Raw genomic sequence first — 23,369 nt, 5'->3', positions numbered from 1 at the left:
TATATGAAGAACAGACCACAATCCCAGAATATACTGCAATAAAACTAGAAATTAAGTCATTAAAAGAAAAATATCTAATCATAGGAAAATTGTACATCTTTTTCTTAAATACTTAAAGTATAAAAATGTAGAAAATTTATAAAGGTAATAAACACATCACATATCAACAAATTTAGGGATTACCTAAAATTAAGCTCAGAGAACAATGGATAGTTTTACACTGTTAAGCAATTGAAAAGGAATCTAAACAAATAAATTAAGCACTGGGCTCAAAAAGCTAGAAAAAGAATTGGAAAATTAAGCCATATGTTTTCAAGGAAAAGAGAAGAAATAGATAATGATGAATAAAGCAAAAATTGCTGATTTGAGAAACAGAAAATCAGCAAAACTGATAAAACCTAGAGTATAGATTAAGTCTGTGGTTTTTAGGGGAAGGGAGAAAACGTGGAGAAAAGCACAGTTGAGGAAGGTTCTCAGAAAAACTTTTCATTATGAAAAAAACTTTTCAAAACAATTTTTTAAAACTTTTTTTTTTTTTTTTTTTGTCTTTTTCGTGACTGGTACTCAGCCAGTGAGTGCACCGGCCATTGCTATATAGGATCCGAACCCGCGGCGGAAGCCTTGCTGCACTCCCAGCACCGCACTCTCCTGAATGCACCACGGGCTTGGCCCTAAAAACCTTTTTTTTTATTAAAGCTTTCAAACATACACAAAATTAGTGAGAGGAATATGGAATATCCAATACCATATTGTCTTGATGACTGTAGCTTTTATAGTATATCTTGAAGTTGGGTAGTGTCTCCTCTGACTGGCTCTTCAGTGCTGTGTTGGCTATTTTGTGTCTTTTGCCTTTCCATAGAAACTTTAGAATCAGCACGTCAATATCACAAAATAACTTGCTTGGATTTTAATTGATATTGGGGTGAATCTACAGATGAGTTAGGAAGAGCCAACATCTTAGTATTGACTATTCCTATCAATGGACAAGGAATATTTCTCCATTTACTTAAATCTTTTATTCCTATCTTATTCCTTTTCCTCATATAGATACTACACATATTTTGTTAAATTTTTACCTAAGTATCTTTCTCTTTTGCTAATTGTTAATTGTTCATTAGTGATATATAGAAAAACAGTTGAATTTTCTATATTGACCTTGTATCCTACAAGCTTATTATAATCACTTATTTGTTCCAGGAGTTTTCTGTTGGCTCTTTAGGATATTCTTTGTGGACAATCAAGCCATCTGCAGACATAGACAGTTGTATTTCTTCCTTCCCAATCTGTAAAATTTTATTTCTTTTTCTTGTCTTATTTCAGTACAATGCTGAATAGGAGTGGCAAGAGAGGACATCCTTGCCTTGTTCCTAGTCTAAGTGCGAAAGCATTCAGTTTCTCACCATTAAGTACAATGGTAGCTCTAGGTTTTTTGTAGATGTTCTTTATCAAGTCGAGGAAGTTCCTCTCTATTCCTAGTTTGCTGAGAGTTTTGGTCATAATTAGGTATTGCATTTCATCAAATACTTTTTACTATAAATGGGTATTGAATTGATATTTATTGAATTTCTTCTTTAGCCTAATGATGTAATGGATTGCATTGGTTAATTCTTAACTGTTGAACCAGTCTTTCCTATATAGAATAAATGCCCATGGGTCACAGTGTATAATACTTTATGTGCATTGTTGGATTTGATTTGCTACTATTTTGTTGAGGGTTTTTGCATCTATGTTTATGAAAGATATTGTCCCATAATTTTTTTTTCTTGTAATGTCTCTGGTTTTGATATTAGGGGAATGATGGCCTCATAGAAAGAGTTAGGAAATGTTCTCTCTGCTTTTATTTATTGAAGAGATTGTAGAAAACTTCTTCCTTAAATGTTTGGTAAAATTTCAGCAATTTTGTAGAAAAGACCACTGAAAGACTAGGACTGGTACTTTCTCTTTTGAAAAATTATTGATTCGATTTCTTTAATAGATAAAGGCCTGTTCAGATGATCTCTCAATCCTAGTGTGAGTTCTGGTAGTTGGTGTCTTTCAAGGCATTAGTCCATTTCATTTAAATTATCACATTTATAGCACAGAGTTATTCATACTATTCTTTTATTATCTTTTTAATGTCCGTGGGATAAGTAATGATGGTTCTCTTTCATTTATGATATTAGTAATTTGTGTTTTTTCTTGGTTAGCTTGGCTAGAGGCTTATCAATTTTATTGAACTTTTCAGGTAACCAATTTTTGGTCCTATTGATTTTCTGTATTGTTTTCCTATTTTCAATTTCATTGATATCTGCTGTAATTTTTATTATTTCCTTTCTTCTACTTACTTTAAATTTAATTTTCTCTTCTTTTCCCAGTTTCCTAATGTCGAAGATTAGATCATCAATGTTATATATTCCTTCCCCAATATATGCATTTAGTGCTATAAATTTCCCTTTACACACTGCTTTCACTGAATCCTGTCAATTTTGATAAGCTATATTTTCATTTTCCTGTAGTTCAACATATTCTTTAATTTTTCTTGAGACTCCTGTTCTTGTTGGTTTGTTTTGGCAGCTGACTGGTATGGGGATCTGAACCCTTGACATTGAGAGACTTCTTTTTTGACATGTATGTTATTTATAAATGTGTTGTTTAATCTCCAAGTATTTGGGGATTTTCCAGCTATCATTCTGTTAGTTTTTAGTTTAATTCTACTGTGGTCTGAGAGTGCACTTTGCATGATATCTATTCTCTTAAAGGATGTGGTCTATCTTTGTGAATATTACATATGAACTTGAGAAGAATGTGCATTCTGCTGCTATTAGAGGGAGTGTTTTTTAAATGTTAACTAGATCCAATTGATTGGTGGTATTATTCATTTCAACTATGTCTTTACTGGTTTTCAGCCTGCTGGATCTGTCAGTTACTGATAGAAAGTGGTACATACAGCTTTAACAATTACCAACATTTTGCCATCTTATTTTATCAATTAATTTCATGTTTTTAATCTCATGGGATAAAATGTCTCCACTTTACATTGATAGGAGAAGGTAAAAATAAATCACATTAAAATTAAAAAATTTTTTCATTAATATTATAAAATTTTTTTTAAAGCCATAGATTTACAGAAAGTTGAAAAGATAGCAAGAGAGGCCCTGTCTACCCTTTACCAAATTTCTCCCAATAGTTACTTCTTATGCACATTTTTAAAAAGCATAAAATTGACATTGGTTCATTGTATGAGCACAGTGTTGTGCCATTTTATCACATGCGCAGATTTGGGTAAGCACCACGAAGCACTTCTTTAACCATTCCCTCACCACAAACATCTCTCTTTGCTATCCCTCCAACTTATCGCAGTCTACTGGTATCAACACTTTACCTAGGTGGAACCTTACCACCTTTTATGTGCCTTTACCCTCCTTTGTTCATAATATAATTCTCTTAAGTATCTCCTATGCATACATAGATGAAGACATGAGACAATGCTATAATTTTTCCTTGAACTATCAAGCACAGAAAAATCAAGAGAAGAAAAGTTTATTGTATTTGTCCATATATTCACTCTATTGTTCTTCCTTTCTTCCTGATATTTCAAGATTCCTTCTGTTATTGCATTTCTGTTTAATGCATTTCCTTTAGCTATTAATTTAGTGTAGGCTTGCTAGAGACAAAATCTTTTTGTTTTCCTTCATCTGAAAATGTCTTGAGCTCTCCTTCATTCCTGAAGGATATTTTCACTGGGTATAGAATTCTGGGTTGACAATTCTTTTCTTTCAGCACTTGAGAAATATGTGCCACTTTCCTTTGGTCTCCATGCTTTCTGATGAGAAATCCACTGCCAGGTGAATTGTTTTTCCCCTACAGGTAAAATGTGTCATTTCTCTTGCTCTTTTCAAGATTTTTTTTCTTTGCCTTTAATTTTCATAACTTTGACTATGATGAGTCTTGATGTGTATTCATTTGGGTTTTACGCTGTTTGGGGTTTACTAGTATTCTTGAATCTGTATGTTTATGTCTACTGACAAATTTAGGGAATTTTTAGCCATTATTTCTTCAAGTAACTTTTCGGTAGCTCTACCCTCCTTCTCTTCTTTTGAGATTTGATAACAAATGATATAACATTTGTTACAGTTTCGAAGGTCTCTGAGGTTATATAATTTGTTTGATTTTTCAGTGTATTTTTATCTTTATTGTTCAGTTTGAATGACTTCTATTCTTTTATCTTCAAGTTCATTGATTCTCTCCTCTTTTCTCTCCATTCTGCTGTTAAACCCATCCACTAACCTTTTTTATTTCAATTATTGTATTTTCAGTTCTAAAATTTCCATTTGGTTCATCTTTATATCCTCTGTGCCTTTAATAATGCTTTCTATTTGCTTTCTCTTTTTTCATCATTTGTTTCAAGTTTATTCACAACTGCTCATTGAAGCATTTTTATCATGACTGCTTTAAAAATTTTGTCAGATAATTCTAACATCTGTGTCACCTCTGTGTTGGTGTGTATTGACTTTCTTTTCTCATTCAAGTTGAGATTATCCTGGTTCTTGGTATGACAAGTGATTTTCAGTTGAATCTTGGACATTTGGGCTTTATGAGACTTTGGACTGTATTTAAATCATCTGTTTTAGCAGCCTCCTCTGACACTGCACTGGTAGAGAGTGGTGGTTTGCCTTATTGCTGCTAGATGGCAATGGAAGTCCAAGTTTTATACTCAGCCTCTGTTGACATTCTTGGGGGGAGAAACACCCTGTTATTGCTGGTCAGGGGTGAGAGTACAGACTTTCCACTAAAGCTCTACTATACCCCTCTGGCTGGGAGGGACAGGGGTGCTTTATTTCTGCTCCCCATGTGACTTCCTGTGCCTGCCTATTACACCATGATGATGATGGTGGTGTCCTTATTACTGCTAGGCAGTGATAAAATCGTGACTCTACTAGGTCTCCTCTGACACCATCTCAGCAACAGGGGCACCTCATTACTATCAGGTTGGTATAGAAGTCCACGTTCTCCACTGATACTATGGAGAAGGGATGGCTCATTACTAGGCCATAGGATGAAAGACTGAGCTCCCCACTGGACCTTCTTTGATACCATGCAGGAGGAGGGGAGGGGCACCTTGTTATAGCCTGGTGAGGATAAAAGTCTAGGTTCTCCACTTGGCCTTTGCCGGTAAGGAGTGACCATGGTTTTTTCTGTGGTGTTTGATTGCAGAGCAGTTATTGCCTAAAAATTTTCTCTCTTGGTAGGCTGCCCTTATCTTGTCCTTTGGCTAGAGAAAGCAGACTTTTCTTGGAGGCTTTCTTTGGTCTGTGCCAGTTGGTATTTCCAGGTTGCCAGTTTCATCCAGCACCCAGTCCAGGATACATGAGGCAAAAATGAAACTCAGGGTACTCACTCCCATGTCATTCCTCAGGTCCTAACAACATTAACTAGTTTGCCTTCTTCTCTCCACCATTTAGAGCCTTCTTATGGTCTCTCTCTCTCTCTCTCTCTCTCTCTCTCTCTCCACACACACACACACACACACACACACACACAAACACACACACACACACACACACACACACACACACACACACACACACACACATACACACACTCATATGTATAAAAAGCCCAAGGTGTTTAGCTAAGTATACTTAGCAAGAGGAATAGAGAGAAATACATCTAATCCATCTTTTCAGAACCCTGCCTTTGTCTTACTTGCAGTATTTTAAATCAAATCCCAGGTATCATATCACTTCATCTATAAAGACTTTAGTATATACAATATTAGTAAATATGTTATCTTAAAATATAACCGTGATACCATTGTCACACCCCCTAAAATTGAAAATATTTAATATCTAATAATCAGCTTTGCAATCCCTCCCCCCAAAAAGTCATTTTACACTTGTTATGTTCATATAAAAATCCCAGATAAGGTACAAACATTACCTTTGTGATGGAGTTTGGACGTGGCAGATCCCTCATGAATGGATTAGCACTCTCCCTCGGGAAGGGGGGATCAATGACTGAGTTCTTGCTCTATTAGTTCCTGTGAGAGTTCGTTGCTTAAAAAGACCCTGGCGCCTCCTCTCTCTCTCTTGCTTCCTCTCACCATGTGATCTTCTTGTACCTGCCGGCTGCCTGCCACTTTCTGCCATGAGTAGAAGCAGCCTGAGGCCCATGCCAGATGCAGCTGTCCCAGAATCGTAAGCCAAATAAACCTCTTTTCCTTATAAATTACCCAGTCTCAGGTATTTCTGTTATAGCAACACAAAACGGACTAATACACTTTGGTTGTTGGACCAAAACGCTTTCCCTCCCTTTTCTCTACTCATGTCATTTATTTGAAGAAATTTGGTCTTGTGGTATATCACACATTCTAGATTCAGTTGACTATATTCTTGAGGCATCATTTAATATGTTTCGTGATCCCCCATAGTACCTGGAAACTGGGAGTTAAATGTAGAGGTATAATTATATTCTGGTTCAATTTTTTTTGACAAAGATATATCATAGGTGGTTCAGTGTACCTCTTATTTTACCACATAAATAGACACATAATGTCTGATTGTCTCACTTTTCAGAAGTTAATGATTAATCAGTTGGTTTCGAAAGTAAGTTTGAATCATTCATTAAAATGTTCTCCATTGACCTTTCACATAATGCAGGGCTTCTCAAAGAAATTGATATTTTGGACCAGACAATACTTTGTTATTGGGGAGTGTCCTGTGCCTTGTAGAATGTTTTGTAGCATCCCTGATACTCTTAGCACCACCCCCAGAGACTGACTTGGTGTGACAATAAAAATGTCTCCAGATGTTGCCAAATGTACCCTGGGGAGAAAACAGTCACCAGTTGAGAACCTCTGACCTAATGGTTTTAGCAGTCATTCCTGGGTCTATGATTTCATGAGGGTTTTCAAAGTACTGATTTTTCGAATTCTATCATTCCTCTGTTTAAAACTTTCATTTTTTAAAAGAGAAGTACCTTCTCTGGGTCTGTCCAGCCAAGGCAGAATAACTGTTTGATTATCAATGTTTTTGGAATAATGAGCTGGGCCCTAACAACCTCTAAAAGTGACCAACTAATTTGTGTTTAGAGTATCATTTGGAACTCTCGAATATTTATATAATTATCTCGAACACATTTAATATATTTTAATCCTTTGCAATAATTTTTCTTTTTGATGCTCAAGTTCTCCCATTTTTAGTCAGTGGGATCTCTTTCAAGTTAGCACTGGTTACCTTTTGACATGACCCTAATAGTCTGATAATCTCCTTGCTTTCAGCCTTGACAAAAGAGATAGTCCAGTGCCACCTTATACATTTCCTGCCCCAGACCTGGAATCAGCCACTTACCCAAGTAGGCATGATTTCTTTACTGGGAAATGGTATTTGGGGACCATAATCTGGTCACAATGGGTGTTTATTGCTGTTGGATTGTCACTACTTCTAGGTATATGCAATGAATCGAACTAGAAAATGCACATTTTCTTAAAAGGATAAATGTAAGTCATGATTTCATATTGGCAGTTTATGTCAGTTTAAGAATATAAGGTTGTTACTTTTTGTTTTATATTTAATCTTTTTTCTCTTATGCTGAAATCATGATTACTAATGACATCGAAATAGTTGCATATTTGCCTTCTCTCTCTGTCTCATGCACACACACATATTACTGCCATTAAATGCAAATTCAGATTTCTTTGTGTTTCCTGTTGTTCTTACATTATATTTCATTAAGATGTATAGTCCAGATATTGTGTTTAAATATCATTTTGAGTAATTGCTCTCCCTGTGGTTATGCTACCATTGTAACAAATTCATTTGTTTTAGCTTGTGCTCAATTTTTAGCATTGCTCTTTTTAAACTTAAATTTGTTTGCAATTATATAAAATATATACATGGTTCCAAAGTTAGAACTATAAAACTAGGTATATTTAGAAAGGTCCAGCTTCTATCATTGTCTCTTCCCCCATATTTTCTCCTTTCTCTACATGTAACCATTTTTATTAGTTTTCATTTATACTTCTATTAAAAATCTTTCTCTCTCTCTCTCTCTCTCACACACACACACACACACACCCAAAGGTTGTGTATAATGTACAATACTTACATCTTGCACTTAAAAAAATATATATTGCAAAAATATACATAACATAAAATTAACTATTTTAGCCATTTTAAGTGTACAATTTAGTAGCATTAAGTAGCATTTGCACAATGTTATGCAAACATCACCACTATCTATTTCCAGAACTTTTTAAACATCCTAAACAGAAACTTTGTGCCCATTAAACAATAACTCATCATTCTCATTTCTCCCCAGCACCTGGTACACTTTATCCCAGTTCCTGTCTCATTGAACTGCCTATTCTATCTACACCTTGCTTTTTTTTTTTTTTTAATTGAACTGTATATGCTAGAGATCACTCTATAGGAGCATACAGAATTCCTTCTCATTCACTTTTTACAGCTGCATAGTATTCCATTTAATGAATTAAACTATATTCAACCAGTTATTCTTCTAGTCTTTTGCTATTACAAGTCTGTTTCTAGTCTTTTACTATTACAAATAATAGTATAATAAACAACCTAATGCATCCATCATTTCCTACTTTATGCCTACATATCTTTTATATAGATGCCTAAAAGTGGAATTGCTGTGCCAAAGGGTAAATGCATATGCAACTTTATAGCATTTGGATTTAATGCGATAGGCAGGAATAAACCACGAGGCCATTTAAGTATTAAATAAAACCATACACATGATGTTTTAAAGGGTATGATTTAAAAAAAAAACCTGTTTTAACCGAGGAGATAGTTACTTTATTTAGCTCTTTTAGTTAAAACGATTTATTTGAAGCAAAGTACACGAAAAATACCTCTTTTGCTCTAATTTCTTTGGACTTTACCAGATTGTTGTCTCATATGAAAATATGTAACCACTACTTTTTCTTCTGCTTTATGGAAATATTGTAAGAAGGGCTACTACCTTAAGACTCTTTGTCTGATTACACTGGGGAAATAAAGGAGGGAGCTGTGCCAATTCGCTGAGAATTTTGGCTGTCAAATAGCACATCTGGGCTATTTGGACCATATATATATATATATATATTTTTTTTCTTTTTTCTTTAAAGTAGGTTTCTCCAGACCTGAATAATCCAGACACTACTCTCTCGTACTGTTTCCCAAACTGTGCTTGGACGACCATTCCTAGTTTTCAGGTATGTTTGATTTTTCAATTATGAGATTCCATTGACTGAGAGATGACAAGAGCTTCAGAGACCTCATGAAAGCAGGTCCACAAAGAAAGATCCCTGAGCCGGGCGGGCACAGAGGCACTCTCGGGGTACAGAGGGTTGCACTAGTTGCTAGAGTTTAATCATTAATCAGAAGGAGTCCAAGCCAGGAACTAAGGATATGTATGCCTCAAGCTACATTTACCGGCCCGTGCCGGTCCCGCCTCCCCCCACCCCAACATAAGGGTCTCTTACCCCTCCCTGGATGCAACACAGGCAAAGTCCTGTCAGGGGTCACTCCGGAGCCCACCCCCTGCGCGCACTCCCCAGGACCGTGGCGCCGGCGCGCTGCCGAGGCCCCCCGCGGCCGCGTAAACTCCCTTTTGGCGGCGGAGGGGACATTTCAGTCTGGAAACACCCATCCTCTCTACGAGTCCCGCAGACTGACGCCGTTCCCGGTGGGGTGGTGGGGCAGGAGGACGGTGGGGGGTGGGGTGCGCGGGCTCCTCGTACTGAAGCTGCAACCAACTCCCGAGCGAGCCTCTGTTCCTGACTGGCAGCGAATCTCCCCACGCTGGGTCAGGGTCTGGGTCTCTGCAAGAGGGCCCGTTCTCGTCTCAGCCTCGCAGCCTCAGTCCGGCGGGGAAGGTCAGCTGCGGGTCCAGCCGAGCCTGGCGCGCTTAGAGACCCGAGTCTCCGCTTCTTGGCCCGGCGAGGGCGGAGGGGGAAGGGAAGGGGCTGCTGCCTCCTCTCCTAAATCCGGTCCCTAACCGCCCCCTCCCCCGCCGTCTGCTCGCTTTGTACAGGCAGTCAAAACAGTGCTAGCGGCCAATTGAGGGGGACGGGAAGCAAAGCCGCCTAGCGCCTCGCCCCTCCGGCCGGCCCCCCAGCCCCCTCCTCTCGGCCCCCGGCGCTCCCTCCCCTTTCCCACTTCTCTCCTCGCCCTAACCTCGCCCCCATCCCCCGCTCATTTCCTCTCGCACCCGGGCTCGCCAATCCCTCTTTCCAAGTCCCTCTTCCAGTCCCGGTCTTCCTCTCGGGCTCGCCCCCCTTCTCCCCAATCTCCGTCCTCTCCCCTCCCTTCGCCCTGCCCCCCCTTCCTTCCTCTTCCCCTCCCCCAACTTCGCTCCCCTCCTTCCTCCCCACCCCATCGCCCCCTGACTCTGTCCCCGCCCACTCTGCGCCTGCCCCTCGGCCCGGGCTGCGCCCCACGTGTGGACTGCTGCGCCCCGGCCCCCACTGACAGCCGCCGCCCGCCGGCCCGCCCCGCGCCTCGCCAGGCCTCTAAAACCCCCGCGCCGCGCCCTCCTCCGCCGCATCTTCCCCGGCGTCCAGCCTCCCGCCCTCCCTCTCGCCGGCTGCTCGCCCCGGCCCCGCGCACCTCCGCCCGGCTCCGCAGCCACTGCCCGCGCGTCGCTGCCCCGTGGGACTCCAAGCGAGCCCAGAGGAGACCCTCCTCTTCTTCTGGGGGCGACTTTGTTTGCTTGCCTGCTTCTTTCTGGTGACTTTTGCAGCTTTCCAAGATCTGTGCCCGGAGCGCACGGGAATCCGCTAATCCGCTGCGTGCAGGCCCTTTTTGCTTTTGAGGTCCACTTTCTTTGTAACTTTACGCCGGGACTGCTCGTGTTACTTTTGTAATTTCCCGCCCCCGCTCGCTGGCGGTCCTGGAGTCGCTCGGGGCCGTGGCCCGGGGGATGCAACGTGGACCGCGCGGGGCTGCGGGCTGCACGGCCGCCGCGCTTCGCCGCCCACTGTGCTAGAGCCCGCGCCCCGCACCCCGCGCCGCCCGCAGCCAGGGTGCCGGCGCTCTGTCTGGGGCTCCCGCTAGAGCAGGGAGTCCGAGCCCGAGGGAGTCTCGGGAGCCGGCGAAGGGCTTGTTAGACCCTGCCTTTTTTCGGGCCGCGCAGATTTTGTCTAATCGCTCGCTCTCCGCGGGCCTCGGTCGGTGCGCTTTCAGCGCCCGCTATGGGGAGACGGCGGCGACTATGTCTCCAGCCCTACTTCGTGTGGCTGGGATGCGTGGCGCTCTGGGCGCAGAGCACCGCCAGCCAGCCCCAGCCTCCGCTGCCCAAGCCACCCCGACCTCAGCCTCAGCCGCAACAGGTCCGGCCCGCATCGGCGGGCTCCGAAGGCGGGTTCCTGGCGCCCGAGTACCGGGAGGAGGGTACCGCGGTGGCCAGCCGCGTTCGCAGGCGAGGACAGCAGGACGTGCTCCGAGGGTAGGTGGGCAGGAGGGCCCGCGCCCGGGGCGGCCAGCGTATGGGGGGAACCTCGCTTGGCCGCTTTCCATTTCACCACCTCCCTGACCCTGGTTCTGGTCGCTAGAGCTGCGGCTCCCTCCGCCAGGAGACCCGAAGACCGCCAGGAGCGCCTCCCCCTTTTCCTCCTCGACCCCGCAACTCAGCCGGCGGAGAGCCCTCCCTCGGGGGGTTGGGCGGCGGGTGGGCGGGGGGCCCCCGGGTGCGGATCCCAGCGCTTGTGCAGAGCCCGCGGTGCGGGAACAGGTTCTGAATGTCGGACAGAAGGCGGGCTTGAGTCTGCCCGCCCCGCGCCGGCGCCGGGGGAGCCTGCTGCGCCCCACGTCGGGGGCGCCGCTGCTGAGCCTTTTGTTTGAGGACTTGTGCGGGGTTTACAGCTCACTCTCTAATCAACCCCAGTGCTCCACCTTCCGACGCGCCTTCCTTGACACGTCGGGGCCAAAGTAACAGTTGATCAAGGAGGAATGGATTTGGAAACGAGAGCAAGAATTTTTGAAACGGAATATTTCTTTTGTTCTCTGCATCTGGAGGCTAGAATAGTACCAAATGACATGTTTCCATGCCTCTTTTCTTGCCTTTTTAAAAGGGCAGGCAAGGGAGGACAGATGAAAGGGAATGGTTAGACTTTTCTGACCCTCCCCCATTCCCAGCGTGTAGCCCATTCACTTATACGTCTGCCCCCAAGTCCCCAGTAATTTGAAGTGTGGTTTTTGGTGTGTTTGTTATGCTGAAAAATACTCGGGGCTTTGCTTACGAAAACCACTTTTGTGTTACTGCACCCCTCCCTACGTGTGTGTGACCGCGCTTGTCTGTCGCAGGCCCAACGTATGCGGCTCCAGGTTCCACTCCTACTGCTGCCCGGGATGGAAGACGCTCCCTGGAGGAAACCAGTGCATTGTCCGTGAGTGCTTGCTTGGCTGGGATCGCAGCTTGGGGCAGGCGGCACGCTTGGCCTCATCTCAGGGCCGACCTCTTGCATTCAGTCGTTTGCACACACAGTTGCATTTAAAATCCAGTGGCCACTTAGCGGTGATAATCGCGACTGGACGCGGCCCCGTTTGAATGGTGGAGAGGAAGCGGCCGGCTTGCGTCAGTTCAGACTTCACTTCTAGACTGTTGAAGGGCAATAATGATAAAGGTTTCAAAGATACTTGGAAGTTTTATCCTTCTATGTCTAGTAATATAAACTGAAGGGGAGGGTGTAGAGTAATTCCCTAGATAACTCAAAACCACTTTTTCCTAAAAAAGTCTAACAGTGTTATTATGTAAATTATCTGGCTTTTGACTCTGCGTGAGGTTTAGGCCTGATGAAGATAAAGGTTTCTTAGGCTTTTATACAAAACCACTTATTATCTCTGGTTTCATCTGAACAGCCACATAACATAGATATGAAAGGAGCACTCTCACGGGTTTAGAGTTGACCCAGGTTAACAAAATTTTTAAAAGAGAGAACTCTTATAAGTGGCTTGACTTTGGGGGTGGGGTGAACTTGAAATCTTCTGCATATCTGACCTTAAAAGTTTTGATTATTTTATAATGTTTCCAAAGCGTATACACAGCTCTCCAAGTTCTTATTGGAGAGCTCATTAATTATCAGCCTCATCATGGACTCTGGGATGTCGTGTTTCACATGCCTGTGAATTTGTGTCTTGAAGTGTGACAGGCCTTCTCCCGTGTGTTTATATAGCACAACCACATTTGTCTTGTCAGGAGGAGAGCCAGGTATCATAGACAGCACATTCACTTAGAGCCAGTCTTGACTTTAGACTGGCCTTGATGTCCTCCAGGGAAAAAATAATTATGCAACTGTCAACAGAGAAAAAGGGCAAGCCACACTAGCCAAGGGATAATAAGGATGTAGTGGCATCTCTAACTCTATATTTATTGGTTTTGTGGGTTTGAGATAGACCCTTAATGTTATTTGGGGGCAGTTTTTAAAAAGGAATGCGATCTCAAGTGTCATAAAGACTACTTTCTTCTTATTTTTTCTACCTTAAAATCCCACAATCTCTAGTAATGAGGCAAAAATAGGAAACAACAACTGTGTTCTTCAAAGTGATTCATAAATATTGTAAATAAACCTTCTGATTTTAAGGCTTTGCTTTTATTAAAAGGAAAGGAGATTGCATTTTTTTCTCTCCAACAGAGAAGTCATATGTGAAGCATTTGTGGAGGGTGCATTTACTCTCTCAGCCAGTAGGGCATTACCATGGCTGCTTTAAACTTACATGATTTCCTAGAATCCTGAAACAGCTAACGTCACTCACCACACACCTGCCATACTAGCCGGGAGTGACTTAGGCACTGCGGAAAGTCTGACTCACTAAATGTAATGAATGTGACTACCATTATTAAGTTGGAGAGCAGCCGAGGAGAAGGGATCGGTTTATGGTACGTGTTGAAAATCTGTAAAGTCAGATTTTATTGGATCAGTGGGGAATGGGAATTCCAGAGAGCAGAGCCTTCCAGAATATTTGCAGTAGAAATATATGTATGACCCACTGAGTGTCAGCTTTAAATACGTTTGGTCTTTGAGTAACATTGTGCCCTTTACTTTTTTAGTAGATCAGTCTGAAAATCTCAGAGTGTAACAGGGACTCTTGTAGCTTGCATTCTACTACTGGAAATACTTGGGTGCTTAAAAGATACATTGGAATTTATTTGTAGCAGAAATCTATAAAAAGCATAAACTTTGAGATGATCTTTCTATCTCCAAGAAACATTTACAACACTTGTATCAAGAGGTATCTACAAAAATATTTATTATTAGCACATTAAAAAAGTAATTGAAGTCCCTGAGTATAAAATAGTGCACAAAATAGAGGGAGATGTAATGCCTTATATTCTATTCCCTGTGTCTCACCTAACTTTTAACTTTCAAAAAACTACATTAAATTCAGAAGTCAATTATTTTGACATTTAAAATGATCGTATGTGGAGGTAACAATGAAATTAATACCATTACAAACTCAAAATCAAGAATTTTAATTCCAGGCTTTCCTGATGATATCAAATTATGTTATATATTGAATTATGTTATATATTATAATTGTGTTATATATTGAATTTTATGTATATCTCACCATTTAGCAAAGGAAAAGATCTGAGGAGATTTACAAAAAGACAGTAAGAAAAATACAACTAGAAAACAAGGACTAAAGATAATTTTCTTATACATTTATGCTTCGGCATTCTTTCTATATAGAAAGATATTAAAATGATCAACTTTTAGAACTTTAGTCTGTTTGGCTTTGACCAGGCTTCATGAAGAGAAGAAGATATTAAAAGGAAAATGTATTTCTCAAAATGCTGGAAACCTAATGCGTTCTGATTTGAATCTATCTTTTGTTGTTATTGTTCTTAATTGTGGCCTTAAAGATCACTGAAGTACTTCCAAACTCCAAACATTTATTTCCACAAGGATGGAATTCACTCTCTCACTTTATACTTATTTGTTGTTGTTTGTTTGTTTTTATCTTGTTAGAACATGAAGCAATGAAAAACCTTGCTTATTAGTTTATTTATTGTGAAATTATGCTATGAACAGCATTTTGATTAGTTATTAACAGTGGGACAGGGTTGGTCCGTCTTCTTACCATTTGAGACCTGAGGAGACATAGAATACTCCAGTATAACACCTTTATTTTGTGTTGTCAATAAGAAAACTGAATTGAATAAGCTGTGAGTTTTTCCAGAGCTCACAGCAGGTCAGTGGCAGAGTGAGAACTTGACCTCAGACCTCTTGGGTACCATGTGCTCTTTACCTGGCCATGTGACTTCTCCCAGCAACACTGAAGTTCCAACACCTTCGTCATCTCTCCCTCTCTCTTTGGTATTTCTAGGTCTCATGATTTTAGTGATTGTGGGAGGGATAGATATTTAGGTGAGGCATATCATAATCTGAGACAAGTGTGGGGAAAAAGGGCCTAACTCCCTTGCTTCTCACTGGCTCACAGATGTAGAGTACACACCAATAGCCATGACATGTAACTGTCTGAGGATGCCCGGTCTTCAGCCCGTCAAAATTTCATCGGGTTTAGGATCTGGATGGGGCACTTTGTATCTCACCTAAGCCTAGAATAAATATCTACCTGCTGGGAAAGAGTGGACTTTGAAATAAAGCAATATTTTGATGAACATTTGTCAATGGAAAGTTATTGGCGATCAGAAACCCTTGTGCATTTTAAGAAGTCATAGTCAGCTCCATGGTGGGAACCATATTCTTGCTTAAAATTGTTTTTTTTTTATCTTCACACCGTATATTTGACACTTTTCACTTATAAGGATTACTAATGGAGATGCTGGCCATATTATATGGATGTCAAAAGGCAATTTGGAGAAGGAAAAGGATTATTGCATTAGTTTGCTTCTGTGGACCATGTCCTTTATACTACCAGGCATCTCAGATCTCTTTGAAAGTTGTGGGATCCCTTCCTAGCACCAGATACATATATGCACCTTGGTGTAATGTTCACAGCTAGTTTCAGGGCTGTCAGAGACTCTCCTCTTCTTGTCTTCATGCATCCAGTCTTGGAGCACAAAAGCACACAGTCTTTGTGCTCAAAGAGAGAATTCAGTTGTGAGTGTAGAGATAAATATCTCAACTCTTGTATGAATTAAAGTCTGAATATGGGAGAGCTGGGAAGGCTCTCAACTACAGGTTTTGAGTGTCTGTGGTATGTGCCATGTCAGTGAGCCTTACATTCTTTACTGTGGTGACCCTCATACTTTTGTGTTCATTGAAGGTCACAGCTGCAGGAGGCTTTGACTCTCCACCCCATCAAAATGTTTCGGTAGCTTTTCTGAGTAGCAGGAATAGGCTAGGTTGTAGAGTTAATATGGGAGAAGAAAAGCTGGAGAGGGGAGAGAGGGAATTATTAAGGGGAACAAAGATTGATGATGGGGCGGTCAGATACCAGCTGGGAAGGAATGTGCATGGAACCCCTGAGGCTTGGCCAACTTGTTAGGCCTGGAGTCTTCAGCTTAGCCAATACCACATTCTCTGTCTCCTGTGAAGGTCCTTTACATAGTGGGCTGTATTATCTAAGGGTGTGAAGGACCTCTGGGTTTCCTCAACCTTCACAGCTAGTTCCTTAGAATCAAGACTGTTTTCTGTTGGTGAATTCTGCCTTTAAACTGTCAGTCTTGAACGGAAAAGACAAGCTGTATTGATAGGAGGGTTAAAGAATTAGTATTGTGGAATTTGAAATAGCTTCGTTTGTTTGTACATTGTCATAAGGATGCTTGTGAGACTTATTCGCATCTGTACAATGGGTAATTTCATTGAATATCTGAAGTTAGATATTTTATATCACATGTTTAATATCATAATTTTTCAGGCTTATTCTTTTTAAATATAGCTTTGTTGCTTTTAAACTATAGTTTATTATATGATTACTCATTTGCCTTCTTATTGTACTTTCTACAGCAATTTGTAGAAATAGTTGTGGAGATGGATTTTGTTCCCGTCCTAACATGTGTACTTGTTCCAGCGGCCAAATATCACCGACCTGCGGATCAAAATCAAGTATGTTTCTCATATGTGGCCTTATTTACTGCATTTTCCTTAAGCTTTTCAGTATATGCTAAATGGCCTTTACAAAGAGGATAATAAATCTGTATTAATCTGTGGAGTAAAAATCTTTGATGGTTTAGTTGCTGCCTCAAATGGGTAATGATTTTCAGTAAGAAAAATACTTTAATTCTGGTCCATGAGCTAAATGTCTATGCAGTAGAAGAGCCAGGATTCAGTGGAGAAGTAATTCTTTCTTAATAATAGCTATAACATACTTGATTTTTATTATATTCTAAATACTGTTTTAAGTGTTTGGTTATATTACCTTAGTTGATCCTTACATTGATGTTATGAGATACTGTTATTACCCTATTTTACAGAGTAAGAAAGTGAGGCACGCATAAGTTAAGTAACTTGCCCGATGTAACGCAGACTTGAATCCAGGTATTCGGATGTGTACGTCTGTAGTCTCAAACACTAGGCTATATTTATCACCTTTGCTTAATTACTGCAGTACATATCCTGTTTTGTGGGCTAACGGAGGAGAAGATTGGGAAGATAACAGATATTTATTGAGTACTGACCAGATACTTTACATGTATTAACTTATTTTGCTTTACACATATTAACTCCCAGTAACTCTGTAAAATATAACAGTGGAGTAAGATTGTGTTATGTGTGACCCAATTAGAGATTGTTGGGTCTTTAAGGTCCAAGATTAATCTTTTAGGCCCGTGTTTAAGAAATTATAAGACAGAAGCAGACATTGTTTACGTAATTGCTCAATAATTAAAGAAATGCTTTAAATATGCCTCAAACTAGTGTGAAGTTGTTATATTTTTTATATTATTTTCTACAAATTTTCCCTAAACAAAGGTAATTTCTAGTCTGTCTGACTCAGGAATAAGACTCAAGTTTCATACAACAGATGTCATTACCTTCTGATGAAACTTCTGATGAAAAACTCTAGTTTTAATCTTTAAATATGATCTGCCATTTTCCCAGCTTTTTAAAACCTATCATCCAAATTCATTGAGACTTTCTTGACCGCCCTGATCAGCACATTGCCTCTACTGCTTGCCTGAACCTGTCTCCCTTGCCTGATTGCCTGCAAGATGCCCTTGCCCATATCTTCATTATCTTATTCTTAGTTTTCACATATTTTCCCTTGGCAAAAAAAAAAAAACAATCCTGGAGAAATTTTAAGATTCATCTTCTTCCTTCCTTCCTCTGGACAGCTGAGTGTTCACTGGCCCACTCTCAGTTTATGGTGTATAGTTTTAGCATGGAGTCCCTTCATTCATCTGGCCTTGGGTAGTACTTCCTTTCCAACAGGAACTTTTCTAAAGCTTCTAATCCTCATCCTGCTTGACCTAGATAAAGCTTTTAGCACCATTAATCACTGTCTTCTTGAAATGCCTTTTCAAAGAATATTTCTGTAATTCTATTTGCCCACAGTGCTCTTTTTCTTGATTATTGTTTTTCAGTCTCTTTTCTATATCTTCCTCAGCCTTCCATTCAGAGTTTGGTATTCCCCAAAATTCTGTTCTTCCTGGGTGAACTCAGTTACATGTATGCCTTCATCTTCTACCAACGTGTTGGTAACTTGTAGTAGTCATCTCCGTCTCTTCACTGAGCTCCACTCACATGTTCCATCTCCTATCTGACATCTCTACTTGAATGCACAGTAAGCACCTGAAACTTAGTAGCATGTCCAGAATGCAACTCTCACTTCACTGCCGACCAGTCTGCTCCTTCCACAGTTTCTCCTTCCTCAGCAAATGGCATAACTGTCCATCCAGAAACCAACTGCTGCTTCTCTTTCTCCATGTCAACTCTTTTAACAAGACCTGCAGGTTCTACTGAAAATTATTCCTCAAGGTCCATCTTTCCTTTAACACCTCCACTGTACCTTGTAGTTCAAGCTATCCTCATCTCTCACCTGGACTCTCTGCCTGCCCTCTTCAACTCCATTCTTTGCAGAGCAGCTAGAGTAATCTTTCAAAAATATGAATCACATCACTTCACTCTCTTATTTAAATCCTTTCAATGGTTCCCTGCTGTGCTTGGGATATAATGCAAACCCTCACATATCCGAGGAGGCCCTGTATGACCTGGCTGGCCTCTGCCTGCCTGCCCAAGACCTCCTCTTCCTAATCCTTCTCTTTTTAGCCACGTGAAACTTCCAGTTCTTCAGAGGAAAACTTTTACCATCCTAAGGTCTTTTGAATGCTGGTTCTTCTCCCTGTGAAGTTCCTCCTGGGTACCTCCCGTGCCTGGCTCACTCTTATCCTTCAGAGCTCAGTGTCAGTGTCACATCACAGTGGTCGTGTTTGTTTCCTCTATCTAGATTTCTCCTTGGCACCAGGCTATCCTCCTTCAGACAATTTATCACAATCTCTGATTATATTTGTGCTCTTTGTTTACTTGTGTTCTGTCTGTCTCCTTACTGAAATGTGAGCTTCATGAGGACAGTCACCAAGCCTATCATGGCGGTACTGCACCAACCCACGTGGCAGGCATGCAGCCCCTGCATTCTGGGTGGGGAACAGACTGCTTCCTGCATGCCGGAAACTAGGCTACTAGTCACCTTCTTTCTAATTTCTTTAACATTGAGAGTGTATCTTTTTAAAAATACAGTTTCAGAAAAAAAAAAGTGTAATGTATTTTAAAACATACCAAATAACATGTTATAACATATGCCTGTGTGTGTGCTTATGGCAAATAATAAATAAAGATATGCCTGGGTTGTAACATTTACTTTTGTAGAAGATATTTGTCATTGAGCTGGATATTTGGTTTACAGTTTTGTAACTCTCGCACATGCTCTAACTTTGGTGATTGATCTTTCTATGTTTGTTGTCCTTGGCAGTTCAGCAGTGCAGCGTGAGATGCATGAATGGTGGGTCCTGTGCCGATGACCACTGCCAATGCCAGCAGGGATACATCGGAACCTATTGTGGACAACGTAAGGAACACTGGAAGAGACTCCATTAGAAATAATTTGGTTTAGTGGGTACTTCAGATTAAGTCATAATTTCAGGTCTTATAAAGTCTATGATCCTTTGAAAAAATAATTCTATGTAGTAAGCCATACCTTATAACTGAATTTGTAATTTTTATCCTACAAAAATTTTTCTAATTCTTTTAGAAGGTGCTTTATAGTATTGATGTTGTTGAATACCACTAGGATTTTATCAAATTTGACACATATCACAGGTAAATATTTACTTGTTTTCTTTTATCTAGCTCCATAAAACTTCTATACTTTTCTGAAGAAAAGTTGACATTTGCCGTGATCCATCTCTCTTTCTCTCTGCCTTCCTCCTTCCCCTGCCTCTCTCTCTCTGTATATATATGTAATACATGCACACACGCACGCACAGTTGGCTCTCCCTATCTGCAGCTTCCACATCTACAATTCAACCAACCAAAAAATTAAAAATAACAATGCAACAATTAAAAGAAATACAAATTCAAAAATATGGTGTAACAACTATTTACATAGCATTTACATTGTATTAGGTATTATAAGTAATCTAGAGATGATTTAATGTATATAGGAGGATGTGCATAGGTTATGTGCAAATTCTAGGCTATTTTCTATAAAGGACTAGAGCATCCACAGATTTTTGGTGTCTGTGGGGTGGGGGTGGGGGTCCTGGAAACATTTAGCCACAGATTCCTGGAGATAACTGTATGTGATTTTTTAGGATATCTCAAAATTAACCTGAAGAGAAGCAATATCACAAATTATCCTTTGCTTGAATATGTTTAATACCACAATACACTGTGAAGCAATTTTTAAAAATCAGATGTCATTGTGAAAGAGGGAGCTTTAATCCAGAAAAGCTAGTATCTTCACTGGAGAATATCCTGTACTAATCAAGAAATAACCTTTTAGCAAGGATGTAAGAGGATTGTAGCTCTAGGATTGTGACTCATCACTGGGGAATACTTTTGATTACTGTTTCCAAAATTGTAGGACTTTTATGGGTATTCACATATTTTTAGATGAGTAGAAGGATATGACATTAAAGAAAGTTGAATCACAAGTAGTAAGAAAGTCCCTTTTCACTTCATTAGCATTTCATTAGATGCAGTCCATGCTTGATACTAATCTCAAGGCTTCCCTCAGAATTTTTGGTCTCTTTTTTTTAACATAACAAAACCAAGTTTTAGGTATGTGAGAATATCTAGTTTGTTTTTGATTAACATTTTATTTTTGCTGCAGTTCTTACATTTTTAAAAATTGTAGTAAAATATATATAACATAAAATTTGCCATTTTCCCTATTTTAAGGGTACAGTTCAGTGCTATTAAGTGCATTCACATTGCTATGCAAGCCTCGCCACCATGCCTCTCCAGAACTTTTTTCATGTTGCAGAATTGAAGCTCTGTATCCATTAAGTGGTAACTCCCTATTTCCCTGTCACCCCAGCCCTGGCAACCACCATTCTACTTTCTGTCTCTATGAATTTGACTATAGTTGGTACCTCATGTCAGTGGAATCGTGCAGTATTTGTGCACTGACATATTTTTTTGTGACCTACATATTTTACTTACTATGATATGTTCAAGGTTTATCCATGTTGTAGCATGTGCCAGAATTTCCTTCTTGTAAGGTCTGAATATATTGCATTGTATGAATATACTGCCATATTTTGTTTATCAGTTTATCTGTTGATGGACATTTGAGTTACTTCTTCCTTTTTGTAATTGTGAATAATGCTGTTATGAACATGGGTTTACAAATGTCTGTTTGAGTCCCTGCTTTCAATTCTTTTGGGTATGTACCCAGACGTGGAATTGCTGGATCATACGATAGTTCTATTTTTAATTTTTTTGAGTAGCCACCACATGGTTTTCCACAGCAGCTGCACTATTTTATGTTCCCATTCCCTCCAGTAGTGCACAGGGGCTCCAGTTTATCAACATCCTTGTCAGCACTTGTTATTTTCTGGTTTTTATTTATTTTTGTTTTTAATGATAAACATCCTAATGGGTGTGAAGTGGTATCTTATTGTGGTTGTTGCAGTTATTTTTAAAGTTGCCTTCTAGTTTAGAGTAATTATAGCTTTCCATTTATAGGTGCTATAAATTTTAAAATCATTTTAAGTAAAGTAGGTGAATCAATTTAAAGAAAAACATTCTGTTAAGGCCAGGAGTAGGCCAACATTTTCTGTAAGGGCCAGGTAGTAAATATTTTAGACTTTGCTTTCTCTGTTGCAAATACTGAACTCTGTCATTATAGTGCAAAAGTGATCACAGACAATATATAAATGAAAGAGCTTGAGTGTATTTCAGCGAAACCTTATTGCTAAAATACTTTATAGACACTGAAATTCAAACTTCATATAGTTTTCACTTGTCGTAGAATATTATTCTTTTGATTTTTCAACCATGTAAAACTGTAAAAACCCCTTTTAGCTCATGGGCAGTACAAAAACAGTCAGTGGGCCAGATGTGGCCTTCGGGCCATAGTTTTCAGACCTCTGTGTGGGTTGTTCTCAGGTATGACAAAAGCTGTTAAGGTAATCTGAGATTGACCGAAGTTGAAGAAGTGGATTATTAAGATATTAAAGAGAATACAGTTCATTGAGGCTAGTTTTCTAGCAAGAATAGGATGGGCCAGTGTACTTCTCTAGGCTGGGGTTGGCCAGGAGAGAGGAAGAAAGAGCCGGACAATAGCAGAACAGATGTGTGCAGCAAAGTTTTCTTTTTAATGGATGATTCTTTGTCCTTATTATTATTATTGTATATTTAGGTATTTACAAAATTTTATAAAACGGACAACAGTTTATAACCAGAAAAACAGCAAAAGTCCATTATGAGCACAATATTTATAAGAAGGCAGATTTATGTACCTTTTATACACCTGACAAAAGTGTTAAGAAAGCTGATTAAAATTCTGTTTTACAGTTTGGTAGCCAGAGAAGAGACACAATTAACCTTCTTGAAACTTAACCTTTTGTTCCACAGTGGGGGGTTATGATAATTACTTTAAAATCACAGGGGTAAGAGCTTTGCCTTGCCTATTTTTTCAGAGTATTTGCTCAAATTGACCCTGAAACTAGCCCTTTTGAGCCTGAATTAAGCTGCTGTACCTGTCTTGGGCATACGTGTGTATGTATGTATTTTGCTCTGGTAGGTGTTTCTCTTTCCTGTCTTCACACAGAAATGGGAAGCTAGGGCATGGGGTAGTGACTTGACAGTCTTCTGCCCCTGTGTCAAACCGTATTGGTGATATCCCCTTTCTAGTCAGGGAAAAGCAAAAGGTACTGGGTTAGAAAATCAGCGTATACCTTAAAATTTGTTCTGTAGGTGTCTCATGGGATGAAGCTCTCTTGTCTAATGTTTGTCTCAGGGATAATAGAACATATGC

General features: G+C 40.2%; 1 protein-coding gene across 1 annotated transcript in view; it reads left to right on the top strand.

The window, feature by feature from the left end:
• Positions 1–11,176: 11,176 nt before the first annotated feature.
• FBN2 (fibrillin 2) overlaps positions 11,177–23,369 on the top strand; it is a 230,172-nt gene continuing 217,979 nt past the window's right edge. The window contains exons 1-4 of the mRNA XM_063085746.1: positions 11,177–11,430; positions 12,288–12,370; positions 16,898–16,996; positions 19,857–19,952. Of these exons, the coding sequence (XP_062941816.1) occupies positions 11,177–11,430; positions 12,288–12,370; positions 16,898–16,996; positions 19,857–19,952 (532 nt within the window). The remainder of the gene's footprint in view (positions 11,431–12,287; positions 12,371–16,897; positions 16,997–19,856; positions 19,953–23,369) is intronic.

This window comes from Cynocephalus volans, chromosome 2 (genome assembly GCF_027409185.1).
Source record: "Cynocephalus volans isolate mCynVol1 chromosome 2, mCynVol1.pri, whole genome shotgun sequence".
NCBI lineage: Eukaryota > Metazoa > Chordata > Mammalia > Dermoptera > Cynocephalidae > Cynocephalus > Cynocephalus volans.
Note: the sequence above shows the minus strand (reverse complement) of the source record. Positions and strands in the feature narration are given on the sequence as shown.